General features: G+C 37.4%; 1 protein-coding gene across 5 annotated transcripts in view; it reads right to left on the reverse strand.

The window, feature by feature from the left end:
- JADE3 (jade family PHD finger 3) overlaps positions 1–26,137 on the reverse strand; it is a 135,924-nt gene that overhangs the window by 26,798 nt on the left and 82,989 nt on the right. For 4 of the 5 annotated variants that reach the window (XM_059384774.1, XM_059384777.1, XM_059384776.1 and 1 more), the window contains 3 exons: positions 16,939–17,096; positions 4,325–4,515; positions 1,142–1,353 (listed from right to left, as the gene is read on the reverse strand). In XM_059384774.1, coding sequence (XP_059240757.1) covers positions 1,142–1,353; positions 4,325–4,515; positions 16,939–17,096 — 561 coding nt within the window. Of the gene's footprint in view, positions 1–1,141; positions 1,354–4,324; positions 4,516–16,938; positions 17,097–17,182; positions 17,279–26,137 lie in introns of all 5 variants that reach the window. The other variant, XM_059384779.1, reaches the window with a different exon arrangement.

Genomic DNA, 26,137 nt, shown 5'->3' on the forward strand with positions numbered 1-26,137 from the left:
TGCCACTTAGTAGTTGTCCCTGATCCCCATCCATCCCATGTGCTTTCACAGCAGCATGGACTTCTAGCCACGAAAACACCCAGCATACTGTGCTAACTGAGCAGTATCCTTGTAGCCCCTATACCAGGTTCTGATGACCCCGAGGGCAAAGATCATGTCTGCCTCTTCGTCACTGACTGTGTCTTCAGCATGTGGCATAGTCCTGGCACATGGGATGGTAGATGGTGTTGCATACCTATTTGCTAGATAAATTAATATGATAAATGAAACACAAAACAGGTTCAGGAGAGTGAAAAATTATTTAGGGGAGTTCAAGAAAAGATTTAAATCAAATCCTAGAAGTCCTGTAGATTTTTTTATAGCTGAAGGTGGAAGAAAACATTTTAAATTGGAGTGTGGCCAAAACACAGAGACAGGACAGTGTCAGGAATAGTCATCACTTCCCCCTTAAGTAAACTTATTTTGCTGGAGCATAGGGCGTATGAGGGGAAGAAAAGAGCTCAAAAGAACGCTGAAATCATTATCATCATCAATTAAAACACTATGGTGGAAAGGATGACAAAGAACTAGCTGTAAGCACTTGGGTAAAGACATTTCATCTTTTCTGGTTTTATCTGTAGAACTGAGGAGTGGGATGGTCTTTTACAGCCCTAAAATTATATGATCTTTAAAAGCATAGTGGACTCTGCTTCCTCGGAGTTATATATGAGTAGGACTGAAAAGGGCTGAGACAAAGTCTGGATTTCTACCTGGAGGAAGTATGATCTCACCAAGGTTAGGAACCAGGAGTATAACCTGATGATGTAACAGGGATTCCAAGGCAAAGGAGAGACTCCCAGGCAGGCAACAAAGGGACTCCCCAGGGGATGATGAAAGTCTTGAACAAGGCAAACTCAATGGCATAGGTATGAAGGGATATAATAAAGATCTGGGTTTAGCTTCTGAGTTAAAGTTAGTAAAGTAAGTCACCTTGGGGATCATTAGTATTGTTTCTAAAGGGATTACTGAAGAACAGTCAGGCCAAATCTTTATTTTCACCCTTATTAAATGCAAATTGCTACCCAGATATGGGTGCTGGAGACCATCACTGAGCTTCAGAAAGGCTGACCGTGGGGAGGTGGTGGTTTCCACTCTCACTAACCTGATGCACACAGATGTTACACTTATCACAGAACACCATATCATTCCCTTCTTCACTGTCTGGAGACCGGCACACATCACAGATCACATCTTCATCATATTCTATGCCTAGCCCTTCCTCTGTCTCAATAGCATGGTTCATATTTTCATGGCAATGGCGTTCCAGGACTTCTACTGTCTTTTCCATAAGATTCTCATCAACTGGCCCACAACCTGCACGGAAATACAAACAATCAATGAACCCGTCAGTTAGCTGTTAATCCCAAATCACCTACTATGAGCCCATTGCAGGGATGGAGGGATTCTAAAAGATAAAACCATCTCTTCTCTGATCTAAAACAAGTGAATTTCCAAGAATCTTTTACTAAAGCTATTCTAATATTTACTTATCACGTATTAGTGTCTGACACATGAAAGGAGAAGTACATTTTACCACATTTCATGTAAGATGTATTACCCTTTCAATTTTCTGTCTACATCCCAATCAGTCCCCCTCCTACATCTCTGTTTTCTCTTATTCCCACTAAGGGTGAACTTTCACAGCTTTATAATTTTGAACACTTTAATTTATAGAATAAAATAATTAAGATCACGTAACTATCTGGACATAAATAGTGATTCATTCTTAGCATAATAGTTCCAATGAGCACATCTAATGAATATATGAGGAAATTTTTATACAAAAAGGTATTAAGTCATAAAAGAAAATTCTAGGTATTGTGTATGTCATTGTACATATGAAATGTTTTGTTTTTTAAACATGACTTCTAAAAATATCCAATAATATTTTCCAATGGAACTGTATATAAGAGAAATCTATTAGCATCCACAAAAGTCTAACTGCAAATTCTGAAATTACCTTTTTTTGCCTCTTGATTCCCTTTCCTTCTATACTTTTAATTTTTCTTAGTCTTACAAACTTAATAAACCCAACTAAAAGATTTATATGGTGGATACAGGCAACAACTAAACATATTTTTTTAATGATTCTGTGAGAATATACACACACACACACGTGTGTGTGTGTGTGTGTGTGTGTGTGTGTGTATTTAACAGCTTGTAAACTCAGGAATAATTCTCAAAATGATCCAAAACAAATTCACCCAAATATTCTACTTCATTTGTTACATAAGATACATGAAGAAATTCTGGAATTCCATATAAACTACCGTTTTAGTGTTGTATATAGTTATGAAAGCAAAAACTACCCAGGTAGTATGTTTCATTTTTCCAGCCAAGACAAATTACACACTTTTTTTTCTGGAGTGGAAGAGGACAGCGTTTGGTTAGAGCAATTAGATTCAAATTCCAACTTGACTCCATATTGGTTATATAAACCTTGACAAGTTATTTATCCTCTTTAGGGCTTAGTTTCATTATCTATAAAATAAGGACCATAATACAAACTCCCTGATTTCTTGTGAGGATGAGATGAGGTAATATTTGTGCACTGCTTAGTTTAGTGACCAGTATGTAGTAAGCACTCAATTTTTTAAATCCCTTAATCTGAACCAAAAAAGGGGCTTAATTTAATGTTGTTTTTAGAAGTTTATCTTAAGCTCTTAGAAGCCTTACTATCATATCATTTACTCTAAAGAGTAAAACTTGAAGTAAAGCAATCCTCTTTTTAAACTCTTCTAAGCCTAAATGCAGTGTGGTGTCCTGGATGGCATCCCGGAATAGGAAACGGTCAAGTACTACGGTCAAGTGAGATGTTATTAACATTAGGGGAAACTGAAACTGTGAGGGGCATATGGCAACTGTATTAAATGTACACTTTTCTGTAAATCTATAACTATTATAAAATAAAAAAGCTGATTACAAAAAATCCTTCAGAGAGGATTAACTACAAAATACCAAAGGGACCTCACCGTAAGGTGGTGTCGCATTGAAGGCGGCCCTGTAATGATCATAACGCACACAGACACCATATGGTTCACAAACACAATGGCACACTGAACCATCAATCCACTGGACTCTGCTCTCATACTCTGATTTCCCTCCTCTGTCAGTCTTTTATTCCCTTCCTTTGTGTTTTGTACCCTAAGCTGACATCTCTTCTCTCCTCTTAGAAGGCAGAGTAAGAGAAGATATAAAACAGTAAGTTTTAAAAAAAATAAGTACTGGTTATACTAGTACCACTAGTATAATTACCACAATCACATTAAACTGGATTTAATACAATTTTATGTTCTTATCCATAGGCATTCAGATGCCAACCTCAAAAGAAAGAAAGGAAAAAAAAAAGGGAGGGAGGGAAGAAAAGTAAAACCACCGATCCCTGTACTAACAATGTACAAATGTGATTCAAACATAAAGGAAATCAATTGTGTGCTTCTGCAAATCTCATATGGAGACTTAAAAACCACCCACAGTTCCATAGGTCCAACCACTGCTCAGATCGAAGTTCTGTCAAAGAGTGATGTGTAAGAATAAAATGCATTTTCTTTCAGCCTAGCATTTCGCAGCGTGCACCGGTATGGTGCTGTAGGGCATACACTTACTTTACAACTGTTATTATGTTTACTTTCAGGATTTTTTTGTTTGCTTGCCTCTGCTTAATTTAAGTCTTTGAGAACTGCATGACAACTTCAGAACTTACTAAAGGTAGTGAGGCAGCTAAGAACTGCTCTGGGGATGTTTTGCCCTAAGCCTGACATTCTTCCGGCAGGAAAATTAGAAGTCTCGCACGAAGGCATGCTGGTCACAGTGACCTGTCAGGTGCATGCTGCTGCCTCCTGCTGAAGTTAGAGCTTCTCTCCAGCTGGCAGAGATGGCAGAGGTGCTGCTGCCCCTGGCCCTGCCCACTGATCAGAGTGTTTTTTGGGGGCTGAGCCAGGAACCAGCTTCAGAATCCTCCTTAACCAGCAGTCCAATCAGCCATGACCACTCTCACAATTGGAACTGGAAAACAATCTTATGAAACCTACATACCACCCTTGATCTGTGCTATTCACCATGGACAAGGAAAGAAAAGGTTAGATTTAAATGTTACTGCTCTATTTCAATATACTTATGAATTTCAAGAAATGCCTCATTAAGGTAAGATCAATGAGAAAAATAAACAAAAAGGCCAGAAAAGAAAAGAGGTCACAGGATGAAAGCAAGTTAAATGGTCCCGACACCTTAAAAAAAAATCACGAGGCAAGTCAAGGAACAACTTACTTGTGGGAAAACAACTCACCCATTTCTGCGAGATCTTCATTGAGCTCCTGAAGCCAGAAGATGTCCATGTCGTCTAGGTCATAGCGACACACAGATGCTGCCAGTTCCATGATGTTGATGTATCCAGGTTCTGTGGTTTCCGAGCTGGAGCAGTGGATGTACTTCCGGGGTCGCATATACAGAACGTCCTTTACCTTCTCGGCTACAACCCTAGAAAAGTGAAAGAAAGATACTGATAAGTCAACAAATGACAGATTCTAGGCACTGACTGGGTGGGACACAGTGGAGCTGAATGCTCTCCTTTTCCTCCACGGTTGGGGGGAGGTCGCTGCTCTGCCAACTGAGAGGTATGGCAGATCCCTTTCTGGAAAGTAAATGGTTCTAAAAATTCAGTTTTTTCATCTGCTGTGAATAGTCCACTGCTAATGTAATGTTTCATTCACCCTCATTGCTGCTGGGTCCTTACTACCATTCATTCTAATAAAATGTTGCACTGTGTGTTCTTGGTGCAATAGCCACCACATTTGGTTAGAAGGGGAAACTGAGGAAGAAATGGTACCAGCACAAAGCCATGGCCAGATTCTATACCAAAGATATACTTCGGCTAAACCCGTGAGTTTCTGCCATGGAGCAATACTGGATGGTGGTAAAGAGTACAGGCTATAGACTCACACAAGCCTGTTTTTTATGCCACTTATTCACATAGTGATCTTAGGGAACTACTTCATTTCTATAAGGTTCAGTTTTCCTAGCTAAAAAGTAAGGACAATAGTCATATATTATTATAAAATAATATCAAACCTATAGGGTTATTACAATTGTACAAAATACATAAAGTTCTTAGCATATAGTAAAAAACAGATGTTCAATAATGTTATTGTTGTTATGTTTCTTGTTATTGTCACTATATGTGTAGATGAGGTAAAGCCAAGAGGCTGTAGACTTATACAAACTCCAGGCATTTTCCAGCCATACACAATAGCAACCAGAAGTCCTAGCCAGGGTAACATGATAAGATGAAAAATTCCTGTTCTTCCATCAACTTCTCCAGCAAGTCTGAGAAAACTTGTATTTTCCTCCTTCCTCCTGACACTTAGGAGCCCAAGGCAAAGAAACCAAGCAAGGGAAGAATCAAAAGTTTCTCATACCGATAACTCATTTTATAGTCAATGTTTTAGGTACTCCACAAAGCATCAGAAAATATAAACAAGAGGAAATATGGATTCTTATTCCTTGGCAATTTAAAAGAATAGAGTGGGTCCTCTAAAAAAAGAGAAATAAATATATATATATACATACACATATACATATATATAATAATGAAAATTGTTTCTATGAAAGGCTTCTGGAACTAGTTTCTTTACTCAAGTCACTATATATGTAGAAGGATTCATAAACATAAATGTATTTATATGAATACATATATATATATATATACACACATATATATATGGCATAGTCCACCTTGTAAATATATAATAAGTATTTCTTCCTAAGCATTCTTCCAAAAGGTTATGATTCAACATAATATATGTTGAAAAAAGTTAATAACTACATGCACTTGCACATTTTAATTTTTCTACCATATGGAGTTTTTAAAGCCAAAGGCAACAAGTATTTGAGTAAAAAACCCAGAACCCTAAAATATTAGTTGAAGCTAGAAATTTGGGAACTGTTGACAGAGGCCTGCTTCCAATTGAAATGAACCCAACTGAAAAGGACAAGACATGCATATGAATTCTCCAAAGACAATGAGATTAAATATGCTATGTTTATTTGGTGCATGGCCTATGAGGTAATTATAGAATATCTAATTTTTTTTCAAGATTCATCTTGTTCTAAAAGGAAGAATATTTTGCTAACTATTCATATCAATTGTCTCAAATCCTCTATGGAACAAGGTAGACTATAAATGTTCTTGAACTAAACTAATATGTCTATTAAGCTTCTGGAAGAGACCTCCGGATACGCATATATATTATATATATATACACACACACATATATATGATATGTGTGTATACATACAGATATATATATATATATATATATATATATATATATATTTATTTATTTTAAAGTTTTTTTTTTTTAAGGTTTAAGTAATCTCTATATCCAATGTGGGGTTCAAACTCATGACCCCAAGGATCAAAAATCAGGCTCCTCTGAGCCTGCCAGGTGCCTTGAAGGCAAATATATTTTAAAGAAGACATAAAGGCCAATAGCCATAAAGGAAGAGATTTTAAAACTTCTGTTTGTCATCAATACATAATAAACTCACAAATCTATTAGAAAAAGACAGACAATTCAATTAAGTAGTAGGCAAGAAACCTGAATAGACATTTCCTGAATAAGGTTATCCAGATGGTAAGAAAACTTTTTAAAGGTTTTCAACCTCATAAGTTACCACAGAAATGCAAATCAAAATTGTAATTACTATTACCTACCAGAATGGCTAAACTGGGAAAGACTGACCAAAAACTGACATTAACTTCAGTGTTTATAAGGAAGTGGAGCAAATAAACCTCTTCTACACTGCTGGTGGAAATGTGAATTGGTCCAACCACTTTGGCAAACTACTTGGCAGTGGATACCATAGCTGAATATACATATAACCTAGGACCTAGTAAACCCAATCTGGGAGAATATACTTTACAAGAGTATACATGTGTAGACTAAAAAATTAAAAAAATGTCAGGACACCTGGGTGGCTCAATCAGCTAAGTGTCTGCCTTTGGCTCAGATCATGATCCTAGGGTCCTGAGATCGAGTCCCGCATCAGGTTTCCTGCTCAGCAGGGAGCCTTCTTCTCCCTCTGCTTGTGCTGGGTCTGTCTCTCTCTCTCTCACAAATAAATAAATAAAATCTTAAATCAGAAATGTCTGTATTAGCTGAAAATGGGAAGATCAGAATTGATAAATAAAATGTGGTATATTTACACAATAGAATATGACACAGAGATGAAACTCAATGAACTATTACATGCAACAGTATGGATAAACCTCACCAGCATAATGATGAACACAACAATCTAATCTCAGTATGAAGTTAAAAGCTGGCAAAACTGCCACCTATGGAGAGGGAGGTCAGTTACTAGGTATGAGCAGGAGGGCTCCTGGGTGTTGGGTAACGTTCTATTTCTCGATCTGGGTGGCAGTTAAACAAGTGTATTTAACTCATGAAAATTCAGAGTTATACAGTTATGCTTTGCTTACTTTTCTTTCTTTTAAGATTTTATTTATTTATTTGACAGCGAGAGATCACAAGTAGGCAGAGAGGCAGGCAGAGACAGAGAGAGAGGGGGAAGCAGGCTCCCCGCTGAACAGAGAGCTTGATGTGGGGCTTGATCCCAGGACCCTGAGACCATGACCCGAGCCAAAGGCAGAGACCTTAACCCACTGAGCCATCTAGGCACCCCACTTTTCTGTGTGTATATACACACAGAAGTATAATATGTGGAGTATAATATACCCCAACCCAAATTTATAATGATAATGATGGCAATGATTTTATGTCACTCATCTTTTCATATTGAATTGAATCTAAGGACTGAATCTAGGACAGTCCTAGATAGTCCTAGACAGTCCTAAAATATTATAGACTGAAACAGTAATACTAAAGGCAAGGAAATGAGTGGGTAAAAGGTAAGTTAATTCAAATCTCACAAGGAGAAAGTTTTACATTTATAATGACAGAAGGGAGGGTCTATGAGAATTATTACTTTGGCATTTAAAAAAAAATGCAGCTTTAACATCTTCAAGTATCCCTAACACTGCTACAGCTGGAAGAAATTCCGGGATCATCCCGAAATTGCCAATATATCATAGGTATACATTCTTTGAATTGTCGCCAGACCAAGTGAACAAATCAACAAAAGCTCACAAGCCCAGAGGTATGAGCAACTTTACTAGGATGAAGTAAGTGCAGTTTTAAATTTGGATGCTTGAATGTAAATGAATATTGCCATAACTTTCTGAGTGACCTACCTTTGATAAAAGGACCCATCACTGCACCTGCTTAGCTCCACAGAACAAAAGGCCTATCCACCTGCTCCTTGAGTAGGCCAGTTACTTGTGGCCCATGTAAACATTACTGTGACCCTGAGGAGGCAGCAAGAGGAAGCTGTAACCACTCTAACCTGACATATGGCCTCCTCCTGTATCTTATGCACACCTGAGTCAGCAGTGTGTCTTTGGTTGATCTAATTATCTGGCAGGTAGAGACTATGCTGCATTTCCTAATGAGTGGATTAGGATCCTTTGTGAACAGCACAGAAATTGCCTAAATATCATATCATTACAGACTTTTTAAAGGCTTGAAATAAATATCTTAAAAGCAACCTAAATAGGAAGCCCTTGTAATAGTAGTAGTTTCCCAAGTTTCTCCTTATTAATCTTGCCACTCGGGCTGACTGCTTCTCTACAAAACTCTGTTACTCATTTATGAAACACAAGACAATTATAACCTCGGTGATGGCTGCTATTTTCAAAATTTCACATGCTCTTCTACAATGTCACTCTGCTACTCTCCCATCCAGTGGTAAAGACTATTTCTCCTCTTGAATCAGGGAAGGCTTGTGACTGTTTCCACCAACAGTACAGGGCAGCAGTGATGCTATGAGAAGTGTGAGGCTGGGTCATAAAAGGGAATGCAGCTTTCGTTTGTTGGCTGGAACATGTGCATGTGCCCGAGGCCTGCTAAAAGTCTGCTGTGTTGAGATTTTTATGCTGCGAGGAAATCCAAACATATGGTTAAATCACGTACAGTCTATACCATCCCAGCCCAGATGACAGACATGTTAGTGCATAAGCCTTGGAATGATTCTAGCCCCCAGCCAGAGTCACCCCCAAATTCAAAATCTTGCTGGATGAGGTCCTAGATACCACAGAGCAAAGACAAGTCATCCCCACTCTGCCCCTCAGAATCCATGAGTATGATAACATAGACGCTTGAAGCTGCTAAGTTTGGGGGCAGCAGTAAATGGGAAAACCACCGAAGGGCTGTTTTAAACTTTCAGTAAGATGTGTGTATGCAAGTGCTCTGTACATTTTGCTTCTTACTGCCTCTCATAATTGAAAGCAAGAATGGAAGCCTGCTGTAGCACAGAACAGAACAAGAAAGGAGCTATGGGGACAGTGGGGCAAGGAGAGCCAGGAGATGAGGGAGGCATGAGGATGAAATGGAGCAGTGGAGTGGGAGGCAGGCTTGGGCTCCCATTTATCATCAAGGCCCTTCTTCGACTTCCTATGTGGAATCTGAGTATCTTTTGAAATTAGGGCCAAGAAGATTTCCTTTAAGACTAATGATGTACTGTGTGTTGGCTAATTGAATTTAAATTAAAAAAAAGAATGAATATGGGGTATGAGGCAATGAAGAATCAAAGATGACTCTAAGAAATTTGGCCTGAAAGTCTGAAAAGACAGTTACAGCAGGAAGAATGGATCTGCCATCAGTTAAACATGGGACTACAGGTGGGACTAGTTTGGGAAGATAAATAGTTCAGTTTGGGATATCTGAAGTCTAGTAAGATGTCTGCTGGACATCCAAATGGAGATGCTGAATTGGTGGTTACATATTTGAGTCTGGAGTTTAGTGAACAAAGTGTGGCTCTCCATAGTCCAGTTAGTTCAATGTTTACATTCCAAGGAGAACTAGGGGCCTGTCTGAATATCCAATTATTCCTGCTTTCAGTATCATTCATGATTGATAATATATTGTTAAGTGAAACAAGAAAGTTATAGGACATTCCCACTTATTTCTATATACATAGATATGTGTGTATAAGTATATATACTATGCAGTTAATGTTTTGTATTCTAATTCATTTTTGGTTTTACAGTAAATCAGTACTTCACCTATAATGTTAAAAACATACACAGACACATAGTAAATATATCAACCACTTGCCTGTCATACAAATTATGAACGGTCCCTTTCAACCAAACATGAACCACTGTTTTCCTTCCACTAGAACCTTTAGCAACAGAAACTAATTTAAAAACACAAATAAAGACCTAAAACAACAACAAAAAGCTCGTTTATTATTGACTAGTGTAAAAAAATTATCCATAGTCTACCTACAAACACATAATGAAGTTAATACCATCTTTATTTGTTGAACTTGTTTTCAAAAAGTTCTTTGTGGTGGTTAACAGACTTACGTAAACAGCTCGAACTTACAGCGCAAGCTGGCTCTGTGATTGTTGTATCCTCCCCTCAATCACCGCCACCACCGCCCCCCACTCCCGTCGCCGCACACACACCCTACACTATACTACACTGAAGAGACAAGACAACTGGACAAAGGACAATGCAACAAAGGGGAAAATCTAGCTTGAAAGCCGTAACAAAGATTCTGAAAGAATTTGCTTCCCTTACTCTGCTGTATCACTTTCCCCTCTTTTCAGTTGTTACAGCATCCAGGGATCAAGTCAGTTAATTTATATACATCCAAAATTACTTCTGTAATTCCATTAGGAAATAAAATTCTGAAGCATTTTGAAAATCTTGTAGATTAGTTGAAAAATAAAAAGCAAGTGTTTGGTTTATTAGTATTTAAATTTCTCTAGCTGATTGATTCATCTGTAGGTTTTAGGCAAGTAACTGAAATACAATCATTAAAATATTACCATTGTGATAGATTGAAAATGGTCACAAATCTTCCGATCATCCTTCTGTCTACTTCCCTCCTCTTCAGTTTGGGAACTCTGTGACTGCTCTAGTGTGATGTGGTGGAAATAATGCAAGAAATGTGTCAGTTTCTGAGCCCCAGCCTTAAGACTAGCAGCTTCTACTTGTTATCTCTCGGAATACTCAATCTTGGAGCCCAGAGCTGCTATGTAAGAAGTCAGATTATCCTGCTGAGAGATCGTGTGGAAAGGTCCCAAGACCATATGCGAATCTGGGCAGTGCAGATCATAGATAGCATCAACTACATGGTTACAGTGGTGAATAATATCAGTAAGGTTCCTAAGGCTCCTGTGCTCATGTAGCTTTGCGTTTGTAACGCCTCTATCAAAGAGTAGCAGAGAAATGCTATGTGTTCACCAAACTGTTTCCATCTAGGCACACAGCAAGACTGCATTCCCCAGCCTTACTCTGCAGTTAGGTGGGCCAATTCAGTGACTTCTGGCTTATGGAACATGGGTGGATAAGCCACTTCAAATCCCGGTCCCCCCCCCCCCAACAAATCTACCTCTATAACCCTCCATGCTGTCTTGTCTTTTCTTGCAGACTGGATTTAGAATTGGGGGCGGGGGGGAGTATGGAGTGGAAATGGGCCTATCCAATAGAGGATCCTACTCATAAAAAGAGCCTGAGTCCCTGAAGGACTACATGGGGCAGAGGTGACTCACATCCCAACCCACAATGGATGGAGATATGTACAAGAAACAGAACGTTCACCGGGTTAAGATGCTGAGACTTTGGGGGATGTTATACTAAATGGCCTATCTTGTCTAATACAAAGAAGGATTCATAAAGAGTTATCTCCCCAAATTTCCCAATATTGGAAAGTTATTTCCCAATATTTTCATGTATATTTTAACGTAAATAACTACAGCAGTCCCCCTTTGTCTGTGGTTTCCCTTTCTGTAGTTTCACTTACCTGTGGTCAGCCCCAGACTGGAGGCAGATGACCCTCCTTCTGACGTATACTTGGTCAATAGCAGCCTAAAGCTGTGTCCCCATATCATTCACCTTATTTTGTCTCATCACAGATGCATTTTATCATCCCACATCATCATGAGAAGGATGAGTACAGTACAGTAAAATATTTTGAGAGAGCTCATTCACATAACTAATATTGTTAAAATTGTTGCATGTTATTAGTAGTTATAATTGTTAATCTTTCACTGTACCAAGTTTATAAATTAAACTTTATCTTAGGTGTGTATGTGGAGGAAAAAAACATAGTATACACAGAGGTTGGCACTATCCATAGTTTTTGAGCATCCACTCAGGGTCTTAGAACATATCCCCTGTGGAATTGGGGGGGGACCACTATATTGTATTACATTAGACTTGGTCTTAAATTTCTTTAACAGATTTATGTTTTAGAATATTTTCTCTAGAGAAGTGAGATTTCTACCAGTAAAGAAGAAAGTAACTAACCAATTCAGTTTTAGTTTTACCGAAACTAATATGGAAGAGCCAACCCAAACAATGTATTAGAAGATTTTTGTTTTTATATTCTGATATTGTTTATATCTAATTGTGAACTGCTATAAGAGTCTTTGTTAAAACTTTAGCCTAGGGGTGCCTGGGTGGCTCAGTGGGTTAAAGCCTCTGCCTTCAGCTCAGGTCATGATCCCGGAGTCCTGGGATCGAGCCCCGCATCGGGCTCTCTGTTCAGCGGGGAGCCTGCTTCCTCCTCTCTCTCTGCCTGTCTCTCTGCCTACTTGTGATCTCTCTCTGTCAAATAAATAAATAAAATCTTTAAAAACAAACAAACAAACAAAAACTTTAGCCTAGAATTAAGGAATGTCATCATGCTCTTAATGTACACTGATTTATGATTTTTAAAAAGTGGAAGGCAGAATTTTTACAACTGAATAATTATTAACATTTCTTCTTTACATGAAAGTAACACATGACCACTAAAGATACTAGTTTTAAATCTAAAAGCAGTTACTGTAAGGTCTCTTTATAAAACATTTACATTTGTTTAGATTTGGCAGTTATGTCAGAAGAAAACACTTTTATTTGTGGCTTTTGAGAATAAACCTACTATCTTCTAATTTCAAAAACTGTTTAAATATTCTCTCAGTTATATAAATAACCAAATTGTTGCAAAGTACCTTCCTAACTTCTAGGAGTTTTATAATCTATGAAAATAACAACAATGAAGATATATAAAAAGAAACACTAACACAAAAAATTATAAAATTAGCCAATAAAAGAGCAACACAAAAGCAGTATTCTGTCATACAATGTGTGTGGGGGGAGAAGGAACATATTTGGACAGAGTGAAGTATAAGTAGAGAAATCCACATCTCAGTTCAAAGTAGGAAAATATTATTAAAAAGTCACCCTGGTAGATTTGTGAGAGAGAGGATTTAAAAAAATAAAACTGAGATTTCTTAATGATTCAAGAATTATGTTTTCTTCCACAGCTGCCTGGCTTACAAGGCACTCATGGAACCAAGGTAGGTGGGGTTGGGGTTTAGTGTCTATCACTTTCAAAAAAAGGAGTTGTTCAACAAATGAGCAGGGACACATGGATATCCTCATGCAAAAGAATGGCATTGTCCCTAACACCTCACACCACATAAAAAGTTAACTCAAATGGATCAAAGACCCAAATGTAACAGATAAAATTATAACATTCTTGGAAGAAAACAGGTGTAAAAGTCAAGATATTGGTTTAGACAGTGATTCCTTAGATATGACACTGAAAGGACAAGCAGCCAAAGAAAAAAATAGATAAATTGGACTTCATCAAAACTAAGAACTTCCGTTCTTCAAAGGACACCACCAAGCAAGTGAAAAGGCAATTCACAAAAGGAGAAAATATTTGTAAATCATGTATCTGATAAGAGACTTGTATCCAGAATACGTAAGGAACTTTTAGAACTCAACAATAAAAAACAAATAGCCCAATTTTTAAAATGGAAGAAAGATCTGAATAATTTCTCCAAAGAAAACATATACATAGGGGGTATACATGGATGCACTACAAAAAAATGGGATATCCCAAAACTGGTCTGGGGACGTTGTTGCCTTGTTCACCAACAGGTCAGATTTGCAGCAGCTGAGGACATCTGTTCCGAAGTGAATGTGATGGAACATAAAGAAGTAAACTGAGATGATTCACTTTGGCTATTTGAACAGTAGTGTTTCATAGGAAGAGAAAGAAAGTCACATTACTCTTTGTATTAAAGTAGAAAAGCTCTGTTTCAAAAAGAGCTTACAAATGGCTTCTAAGCACATGAAAGATGCTCGACATTTCTGTAGTTTCATCATTATTTGATGAAATACGAAATATTTCACCAAAATTTGATGAAATATTTGATGATTGATAAAACATCAATATTTACAGATGCTATCACTATGAAGCTGCTCTTACAGTGAAAAAATCATCAGGCAAATGATAATTAAACTTACAGTAGATATACTTCGGATTCACTAGGGTGGCTATAATAAAAAAGAGAATAAGAAGCATTGGTGAAGATAGGGAGGAAATGGAACCCTCATACATTGCTGGTAGGAATGTAAAATGATACCGATACTCTGGGAAACAGTTTGACAGTTCCTCAAAATGTTAAAAAGATACAGCTACCATATGACTCAGTATATCTATGCCTAGATATATACCCAAGAGAAATGAAAACATAAATCCACTCAAAAACTTGTACAAGAGGGGCACCTGGGTGGCTCAGTTGGTTAAGTAGCTGTCTTCAGCTCAGGCCATGATTCTGGAGTCCTGGGATCAAGCCCCGCATCAGGCTCCCTGCTCAGAAGGGAGTCTGTTTTTCTCCCTGTCCCTCACCCTACTTGTGCTTTCTCTCTTTCAAACAACAACAACAAAAAACTTTAAAAAACTTGTACAAGAATGTTTGTAGCAGCATTATTCATAATAGCTCAAACATGGAAACAACCCAAATTTCTATCAACTGATTAACAAAATGTGGTCTTATCCATACAATGGAATATTATTTGGCCATAAAAAGTTAATGAAATACTGATATATACTACAGCATAGAAAACCCTGAAAATACTATGCTGCGTAAAAGAAGTTAGACTCAGTGCCCATACATTGTACGATTGAACTTATATAAAATGTCCAGAATAGGCAAATCCACAGAGAAAGAAAGTAGATTAGTGGTTGTTAGAGACTGAACTGTGTTCTCCCAAAACTTTTATGTTGAAGCCCTAACTCCTAGTGTGACTATATTTGAAGATGGGGCCTATACAGAGATAACACAGGTTAAGGCAGGTTATAGAGTGGGGACCTAATCTGATAGGATTGGTGACTTTATAGGAGGAGGAAGAGATACCAGATCTCCATCTCTCTGTCTCTCTCTTTCCCTATGTGCACAGAAGAAAGGATGTGAGAACACAGTGAGAAGGTAGCTGCCTACAAGCCTGAAAGAGAGGCTTCTCTGAACCCTAACCTTGATGGCAACTTGACCCTGAAGTCTAGAAGTCTTCAGATTGTGAGAAAATAAATTTCAGGTTTTTTTTTTAAAGATTTTATTTATTTACTTGACAGACAGATCACAAGTAGGTAGAGAGGCAGGTAGAGAGAAAGGAGGAAGCAGGCTCCACACTGAGCAGAGGCCCGATGCAGGGCTCGATCCCAGGACATTGGGATCATGACCTGAGCCGAAGACAGAGGCTTTAACCCACTGAGCCACCCAGGTGCCCCAAATTTCAGTTTTTTAAGCCACCCAGTCTGTGGTATTTTGTTATGACAGCCTTAGCAGACTAATACAGTAACTGCCAGGAGCCAAGGGAAGGGGAAAATGAGGAATAACTGCTAACAGATGTGGGGTTTCTTTCTGGGGTAATGAAAATGTTCTGGATTTACACAGTGGTGATAGCTGAATAAGTGTGAATATACTAAAAACCACCATACAGTTTAAAAGGGTTAATTTTATGGTACGTGAATTCTATCTTGATAAAAAAAATCGGTATCAATTATATCTCAATTTTTAAAATATTAAAAAAAAAGCAAGTTGCACATTGATAAAAGTCCACGCTGGTCATGGGACAAACCTGGAACATGATTTGACTGACGAACTTAGTGAAATCCCCCTACCTTCCATTTTCCTGTTTTTTTTCTTTTTCTTTTTTAAAGATTTTATTTATTTATTTGACAGAGAGGTAGTGAGAGAAGGAACACAAGCAGGGGGAGAGGGAGAGGAAGAAGCAGGCTCCCGCTGAGCAGGACACCTGGGATCATGACCTGAGCTAAAGGCAGAGGCTTAACTCACTGAGCCACCCAGGCGCCCCACCAAGCATTTTATTTCATGCCAGCCTTGGTGCAAAGCACCGGGAACACAAAGACCAGTAAAGAAAAATGGCTTCCAAACCAGTCATCACTCTTGAGGAGTTGAACTTACTACTTCCTCTGGCAGAAAAGTCCTCTCCCCTTTTCACAAACCCAAGTTCTCCCCTACTTAAGCTTTCTTCTCAAGTTTTTGTAAATGAAGGTTGTGTACTTACAATCAATCTGATATTCTAGTCATCCCCTCTCATTTGGGTTTTATGCGTTTTACAAACGAAATGTTTTGGCCCTCTATTTACAGATGCTATCACTATGAGACTGCTGTTATAATGAAGCAGCTTCTCATGGGGTTATAATATTAACAGGATTATTACAAGGTTATGTAATCAATGCTCTGTTTCTCAAAGATTGTTGAGTCAGACTTGGAAATCCTACTCTCCAAAACTTTACCACAGTTTCAGACTGGACTTCAAATAGTAAATGGGCACATATTCTATCCCTAAACAAATGAGCTTGACTTACTCTCGCTTGGTATCATCTACCATGTCTGAGTGAATTGGTGAACACTGTATGTGACTTTGTATTATGAATGTATAATTAGCCAAGCAGTCTCTCCCCACCCAGCACACAGATAACTGTTAAGAGCAATCATTCCCTAAGTCAAAGGTACAAGCATGCAAATACCTGAGGGAAGGCTGTGGAACACTGTCTGGACTGGCTGGTACCTGGACTCCCTTTTCCCATTCTTCCTTCCATGTATCCGCAAAGAGGTAATAGCTGTCTGGATTAATGTGATGAGAATCTGGAAGTTTCATGGCACTGATGAGGTCCTTTCGGAATACCTGAGAAGACATTGGACACATCTTGAAAAGACCATTACTATGAAACTAACACCATTTAATGTTCTTTTAAAAAAGACTATCCTCACCTACTTTTCACCAAGAGAGATCTCTAACTTCCTAAATGGCCGGATCAGCTTCGATTTGGAAAGGGTTTGAAGTACTGACAGGGAAGCCAGTTTGTTCTGGATTTAACAGAGTAAAGAAATCCTTCTTGAATTATTTTCTAGAGCTCCTTGAATTTAAATCAATAGTACAGGTTACTCTAAAAGTCTGATAAAACAAACCTTAACTTTCTCAAGTTAAGCAGTTTTTAAGTATCCTCTGATAACTTCTAATTATTTATTTAGGCATCACCTTATTTTTTATTTACTTAAAAATTATTCTACTATCTAAATTTTTTTTCTTCCTGAAATTTTAATAGGAATTATGGGGGTTTTTTGGAGGAGGGAGAGGGAGAGAAAGAATCTTAAGCAGGGTCCATGCTAGGATGTGGGGCTGTATCTCATGACCCTGAGATCAATACCTGCACTGAAACCAAGAGTTGGATGCTTAACTGACTGAGCCACCCAGGTGTCCCTACTTAGAAATCAGACATATGGAAAAGTTACAAAAATAGTACAGAGCTCCCATATACCCTTCATATAGTTTCTTCTAATGTTAACATCTCACATAACCAGAGTACAATGACCTAAACCAGAAAATCAGCATTGCTACAATACTATTAATTAATCTACAGACTTTATTAAAAATGTTACTAATTTTCTGGTTAATATCCTTCTGTTCCAGAATTCAGTCCAGGATCCCATATTGCAAATAACTGTCATGTTTCCTTAGTATTGTCCAATTTGTGACAGTTTCTTAGTTTTTGTCTTTCAAGACCTTGATACTTTTGAAGAGAACTGGTCATGTATTTTAGAGACTATCCCTACAGTTTGGGTTTGTCTGATGTATTCTTAGGACTCAAGTTGCTCATCTTTGGCAAGAATACCACAGAAATGATGCTGTGTCCTTCTCGTTCCATTATATCAGGGACATATAATGCCAATGTCCTACCAGTGGTGATGTTAAACTTGATCATTTGGTTAAGGTAGTGTCTTGCTGGTTTTCTCCACTGTTAGTTTACTGTATCTCCCTTTGTAATTAATAAACATCTTAGAAGAGATCCTTTAAGATTATAACAACACCCTGCTTCTCCTCAAACTGTCATGAGCTTATTTGAGCATCCACTGGTGGATAGCTTGCCTGCAAGAATTATGACTGTGGTATCCTAATGGTGATTTTCTATTTCCCTCAGTTCTTCTACGTTAATTGGAATTCCTCTGTAAGAAAGATCTGTCCTTTCTTTCCCCCTTATTTATTTATTCAATTATTTAGTTATATTATAGGCTTGTGGATATCTGTTTTACTCTTTGGGTTATAATCCAGTATTATTATTATTTTTGTTGCTTAAATTGTTCCACCTCTGATCACTGGGAACTCTTTTGGGTTGGCTACTGCCTGTGTTCTTTCAACACATCCCATCTTTTTTTGAGTATTTCTTTAATTTCCTGTATCACAACATACCCAGGCATGTTTATATCTTCTGTTTATAAAAGCTATTGATTTTATATGTTAACTTCATACTCTGCTATCTTACTGAATTCTTTTATTGCCTGAATTAGTTTTTATCATTGATTTTCCTATGGTTTTCTAGATATATTATCATATCCGCAAAGAGTTTCACAACTTCTCTACCTAGTCTTGGTCTCTGTTTCTCTTGTTTAACTGCATTGGTAAATACTGTAGTAATATTTAGAATACTAATGGGGATAGTTGACAATATCTGCCTTCTTCCTGAAATTGGGGGAAATGATTTTAGTGTTCTTTATTAAGATACTAGATTGAAGACTATGGTGTGTATATATATAGTATCTATGTTAAAATTATCTTATAGTTCCTTATTCTTGAATGTTTCTGAATGCTTGGGTATTGAATTTTGTTAAAGGCTTCTTCAGGTATATGAGAATAATTATAGTTATTTTCCTTAGATATATTAATTTGCTGTATGATCATATTGTATTTATTTTATTTTATTTTATTTATTTGACAGAGAGAGCATAAGCAGGAGGAGCAGCTGGCAGAGGGAGAGAGAGAAGCAGGCTCTGCACTGAGCAGAGAGCCTGACGTGGGGCTCGATCCTAGGAGCCCAAGCCAAAGGCAGACACTCAAATGACTGAGCCACCCAGGCACCTGATTGATTATACTGTATTTCTTAATACCAAAACAAACTTGCATTTCTGGAATGAATGTCATTTGGTCATGACACACTTCTTCTTTTTTTTTAAGATTTTATTTATTTATCTGACAGACAGAGATTACAAGTAGGCAGAGAGGCAAGCAGAGAGAGAGGAGGAGGGAGCAGGCTCCCCACTGAGCAGAGAGCCCGATGCAGGACTTGATCCTAGGACCCTGGGATCACGACCTGAGCTGAAGGCAGAGGCTTTAACCCACTGAGCCACCCAGGCACCCCATGACACACTTCTTAAATATGGTATTGTATTCTGTCTTCTAATAGTCTATTTAGTATTTTTGTATCATATTCAACAATGATATTTATCTGAAGTTTCCTTTCTTTTTTAAAATTCTTTCTTTTCAGTTTACATATCCGTGTTATACATACTTCATAAAAAGAATTAAAAAAACAAAAGGAATTAGAAAATTTTTCTTCTGTTACAATGCTCTGGAATAACCTGGGAATTACTGGGACTATCTGGTCCCTAGGAAACCATCCGGACTTGGTGCTTTCATTGTGGGGTAGTTGCTTAAGAATATTCTGTACATATTCTTTAGAAATTGATCCTTTAAGCTTTCTACCTCTAATGGATTCAATTTTGGTAATCTATATTTCCATAGGAAGATATCTTATCCAGTTTTCAGATTTATTTCTGCAGAGGCTTGCACAGTATAGGCAGTTCCACTTTGCACAGAAGTGGGACCTGAGAAATGACAGTGCATGTGGAAACTGTGAAAAGCAATCTTAATTATTAATGGGGAAAATTATGATTTTTCTATGACCTTTAAACATTTTGGTCAAAATATTAGAAACTCTCAGTGCTGGCTATAAGTATATAAAAAATGAAAAATAAAATAATTTAGTCTACTGTAATTAAACATCAGAAACATTGAGAATTAAAGTAATTTTTATAAGAAAATTTGTCAAGAGTAGGTAGAACAATGCCTCCTTTTTCTTATCATATAATTTAAGATATGGAGCAAACTGAGACAGAATGTTTTAAACTATCATTTTTAAAAATCTATGATTTCAGTTTGTATTCCTCTTTTCACTCAACAGTTGTTTAATAGAAGGGTTTAAAATTTCCACAGGAAAGGACCTTTCTGTTTTTGTAATTTCTGATTTTACCAAATCGTGACGGGAGTATTATTTATATCATGTCCATGTAATAATGGAAATCACTGTTTTCCTTGTGGCTTAATATTTACTATATTTTGTGTGTGTACCATAGACATTTGAAAAGGTATATTCACTATTACCTCTAATATCAAGGTTTCAAGTTTGATATATATTCATCATCTGTACCTTAATAAGCTGCTTAAGTTGTTTATATCTATCTCCTCTCTTATTTTTTTGTTCACTTAATCTGAGAGAGGTGTATGAAAGCCTCCTATGATCAGTGTGTTTCAACCTATATGTCCTTGACTCATCCAAGGCTATTGCTCCACAAAGGTGGTCGCTGCATTAGTCAGTGTATAAATATTCCTAAGTATCACATTTTCATGGCGAATTGTAGTGTTTAGCACTAAAAAGCCTTCTTTGTTTTGCGGGGCTTGATTTCTACTTTGAGATCAGGCTCACTCCTCCTCCTACCATTTTCCTGGTACACCTTTGTCCATCTCTATTTCTAGCCTTTCTGAGTAGGTGTTTTAGGTATATTCTTATATACAGCATATACTTGCATCTTGTTTTGTGAGCCATACATTTTTTTCTTTAATAAATGTTAAGCCCATTCATATTTACTGGCATGTCTCAGATATTTGGTCTCAACTCTGTTATATTGATAATTATGTGGTAATTTCCTTATGCATGTCTCTATCGGATGTGTATTGTTTGCTCTTTTAATCACTTTTTTTTTGCATTTAAGAAGGTTTATAGTTGTATTCTATTTGTTATCTTTGTACTTAGATCTTTAAAAATGTTCTTAGTTTCATTTTCTTTTTTAACCTTTTACTATCTGGTTTATCAGTTTTATGGTTCTCAATGAGTTCCTTAGGGGTGATGAGGATAGGAATGTAATGTCTATTGTGGTAGCCAAGAAGACCCCAGAGTGAGCCTTTAACCCTACCCCTGGCAAGGGAGCCCTAGCTGTTTGAAAAGTTCAAAGGCCAAAGGGTAGAGGATGATGATATGAGTACAGATACAACTTGGACTTGGGGGAAACAAAGAGATTCCCCATAGTTCATTTTCTGTACTCAAAGCACTATCAGACATAGTACAGGAACCAGGATCCACCTTAAGTCTGATGTACTGTTATCCTCTGGTTGAAGGGGTCCCTGGATAACTAATGGGCACAGAAATATGCTCACCTGCTGGGACACATGACTTAAATGGCTGTGGAAGCCTAAGCTTTGTGATTCTGCCCTTTCCAACAACAGGAAAAGAGTATACTATGAGGTCTTAAGCTAACTGGGAATGATGTCAGTGATGAAGGCCCAGCTGAAGTCTAAGGAATGAGGTAATACACTTTCACACAAAAGTATACATACACTGACACTACATACATACACTCAGAATTAGAAATTAGAAATACTCGTTTCTAATTCTGAAAAAATTCAACCATCCACTGGCAGGCTGAAAATAAACAAGTCCACATTTCTGGAAGATCAAAGGAAAAAATGCTGTCAATCAAACATTTTAGTCCTTAATGTTAATAAAGGTTCTCTGAGGAGAAGCACTGTTCAAATTATATGTAACATGAAAGTGCAGGCACAGAGCGTGATCCAATAAAACAGTTAATTCTCCACTGGTGCAGTTCTGTTTAAACCAACAACATTTCAGAGTACAGAACTGAACTATCACATAATCAAATGATGCCATTTAAATGGATAAAGACTCATTCCATTTGCTTCTTTGCAGGGACAACTCTGCAAATGCCTGTTGCTTTCATTTAGGGAAGATTAAGAAATAATATGATCTGAGCAAAGTAGAGAAGGAAACCAACCTTAAACATGTTGGTGGCCAGGTGGCAACAAAATGACCTCCCTACCAAGAATCTTTGCCAATTAAAGTTAATTGGGTACTGTGCAGGGAGAAGGCTGTCTGTAGAAGAAAAAAACCTGGTGGTTTATTATGTAATGCTTTGTACAAGGGGGTAAAAGAGGATCACAGTCATATCCATTTAACATGTTTTGCATAGCGCTTGGTGTTCTGGGTGGTTGGGGGAGAGACTCAACCACCATTTTCCTGAACACTGATCCATTTCTATAAAAGACTAGAGTGCCTTTAATGAGCCAGTGGTTAAGTAGTGGTAGCAATTTGCAATTGTGCTAAATAAACTGTTCTCTTTGGGAAAGAGTGCTATGGGAAATCCTACTTTAGATCTGGAAAGAATACTAGGGCTAAGTATTTTCAACCTCCTAAAATATTTCATTGTTTTCCATGTGATACACTTTACAAAATAAATCAACTGATTGCAAACCATGCTTAGTTAATAATGTCACACCAACTCATCATATAGCTTAAGCCATGTCTTTATACTTGATGTAACTGCTTATGAAAATCTGTTCTGTATAGTTTCCCAAGTAGCCTGGAACATACTGTAGTGGTTTGAACAGTGGCCCCTAAAAGATATGTCTACATTCTAATTTCTGGAATCTATGAATGTTACCTTATTTGGCAAAGGATCTTTGCAGATATAAATAATTTAAGGATTCTGAGATGAAGTGATCATCCTAGAACATGTTGGTGGGCCCTAAATCCAACTGACAAGTATCCTTACAAAAGAAAAGCAGAGAGAGATTTAAGACAGAAGAGGAGGAGGCAGCGTGATCATGGATACAGAGATTGGAATGACTCATTGATCCACAAGTCAGTAAATGCTGACAGTCATCAGAACCTGGAAGAGGCAAAGGATGGAATCTCCCCCAAAGTCTCTGGAGGGAGTGCAGCCTGGCCAATTTTGGGCTTCTGGCCTCCAGAACTGTGAGAAAATCATTCCACTTGTTCTAAGCCACCCAGTTTGTGGTAATTTGTTACAGCAGCCCTAAGAAACTAATACACATGTTTACCAAACAGAAGAGTAACTTGAATACTCTAGACAAAGAGATAAAAAGGCAGAGGCCAGTGAAATCTGGCCCTTGTCCACAGCTTCAGAAATACCAAACCTCCGGGAACAGACATTCTGTGAAGTCTGAGAAACCTCAGACTACAGGAACACCAATCAATCAGACCTATTTTTCTTAAAATGAAAAACGAAGGCTAGATCTAATGACTATTATAATTTTCCTTCCATCTTTAGAGAAAAGCAGCAGCCTTACATGATAAGCCTGATTTCAATTTTATAAGCTAGCTAGATTAAATAGCATCAGATCCAAGGTTTCTAGAGAAGCATTTTTACTCAAGGCAGAGTACAAGAGTCTGCTTTATCTCGCTGTTGAAACATCCCAAGCATGAGGCAGAACATAAAATGCCGAATAAAGGATAGGAATGTAAGCTCAGTACTCAGGCAGATATCTGCAAAGTGATAGGAAATATATTTACCAAACTGGTCTCATGAATCTGCTTTTGATAAGAAAAGGAATTTGGGGTTTTTAAAAAAATGAATACAGGCAAACAAAATAGCTTTAGTGTATCCTGGGTAGAGAGGTATGAGTTCTCTATACATATGGAGGCACACACATATGCACAAATTTGTATATATTGTCATAAAGAAACAATAAAAGGATAAACCAAAAGCTTTTAAAAAAAAATGGCTACCTCTGGGAGTGAGGGAGAAAACAAGGAGAGAAAGACAAAATCTAGATCTCTCTGTATGTGTTTTGTGTCATAGTTAGATGTATAAACCAAGCAAGTATCTTACACAGTCAAATATGAAATTAAAAATCTTTAAAGAAAGGAATATGGGTCCAGGGACAGACTACCCAAACTGGTCTACTGGTTTCACCAGCCAATTTGCGACAAATTATTTAAATTCTGTGTCTCAGTTTACTCATCTGTAAAATGGGGATAACAAAAACACCTCATAGGGGTTGTTATAAGAATTAAATGGCTCAATTTATGTAAAGGGCTTAGCGTGGTATTATGCTCATGGTAACTGCTGAATAAATTCTAGCTGCGCTTATTATTTTATCATCATCATCACAGTCTCGGCTTTACTTCTATATGCAGAAAGAAGTATGCAGCTAAGTTTTCCTATCTATCTAGTCCCTAAAAGTAATCATTGATGGGGTAAAGGAGATGTGAGTTCATGGCTCAACTAAAACATGCATGGTTTAGCTCCCAAAGATAGGATTTCCAAGAAAGAAGCCCACCAAAAACTCCAGCCAACACTCTATAGGGCACAAGGTAATGCAGAACCTTCACAAAATAAAACATGGCATTTGATGTTAAAGATTATGAATGAAGGATCTAGATGTTGACATTGACTTAGGTAATGAAGTTGAGAAGTTTTACAAGTTCTTAATAGTGTGCCTATTTTATATGCACTGGTAGTTTCCCCTAAAAGTTCTTGAAACAAAAAAGCTTTGTACTTACCAGATATCTGCTCATTTATGGTCAAAGAGGAGATTCACAGACAAACATACAGCCCAGAAGCTATGCCAAGTCCAACAGTGCATGTACATCTTGGCCCCTCAGATGTATGCAGAAACAAAGGAGGCCTCACTATGAATTCAATTAGAATATCAATGCTTATAACCTGCCAGAGCCATAAAATGAAAATGTCCTTCATGGACAGCTCTGGCTTTTACTGCTCTCATTAATATCTCTCAGTGGGCAGTTTCTTAAAGTACAGCTAGTCTGAACATTTCTGTGACATTTTTTAGAGGAAAAGTCAAAACATTTACTTCCTGTATGACACAAAAGGGAAAATTGTCTGGTCCATGTGAATGAAGCAGAGAAATAGATTAGTTCTGATTCACAGTCACTGAAATAGGAAACTATACACAAATGACCACAAACAGATGTGTCACCCCCAAAGCACAAAAAAATCAGCTGCAAATGTGGTAACTGTATTTAATCAAAAGGAACTAACTGTAAGTGATTTTCTTAGAATTATACAATCTTCAGATGGAAAAAAAAAAGGTGTTCAGGTAATCTAAAAGAAACAACCACTTAAAGCAGAGAAAATCTAGCGAAGAACACAAGTTTGTTCTTATGACACAAGGTACCCAGTATTATCAAGCAACTGTGTCCCACGTTAATTTTTCCAATGGAGCAAAGCTTATTCAATTTCTAAGTTTGAAACTTTAAAGATCATGTAAATATTTTTTCACAGAAATATTTTTCAAATAGCTTAAAATAATTCTCAGTTTTCTTACAGAGAAAAAACAGGGCCTTTTTGATGGCTTTGGGTTGATATCAACTGAAACATCAATTACCATAAACAAATGTACTTTTGGGCAACTTAGGTAGGTTTGATTATTACCCTTACCCACTACCCAACAGAGGTGGTATGCATCCCTGATGGAGGAGAGGGAGTAATTAAGTCTGAGTTTGAGATCTGGGCAATTTTCATGTAAAAGATGACATCTGAGGTTTACTTTGCAAGTTTTTCTCCCATTCCTCACTATCCTTTCTTTGTACAGTAAGTGTGCATTTGCAAGCCTGGTAGTTTTTATCTACTGTAGGTCAGAAAACCAAATAATCAAGCATGATAGAAATATAGGCTCTATTTGAGGGTGTGTTCTCTGCCGAGTTAAAATGTATGAGCTTTTCACTCTGCTGCTATGAAAGTCTGCTGCTTTGAAAGTCTTAGACATAATAAATCAGACTATGGAACTACAGATGATATGCCATCAATTCTTTAAGATAGGTTATGTCTTATAGA

This window comes from Mustela nigripes, chromosome X, assembly GCF_022355385.1.
Source record: "Mustela nigripes isolate SB6536 chromosome X, MUSNIG.SB6536, whole genome shotgun sequence".
Classification (NCBI taxonomy): domain Eukaryota; kingdom Metazoa; phylum Chordata; class Mammalia; order Carnivora; family Mustelidae; genus Mustela; species Mustela nigripes.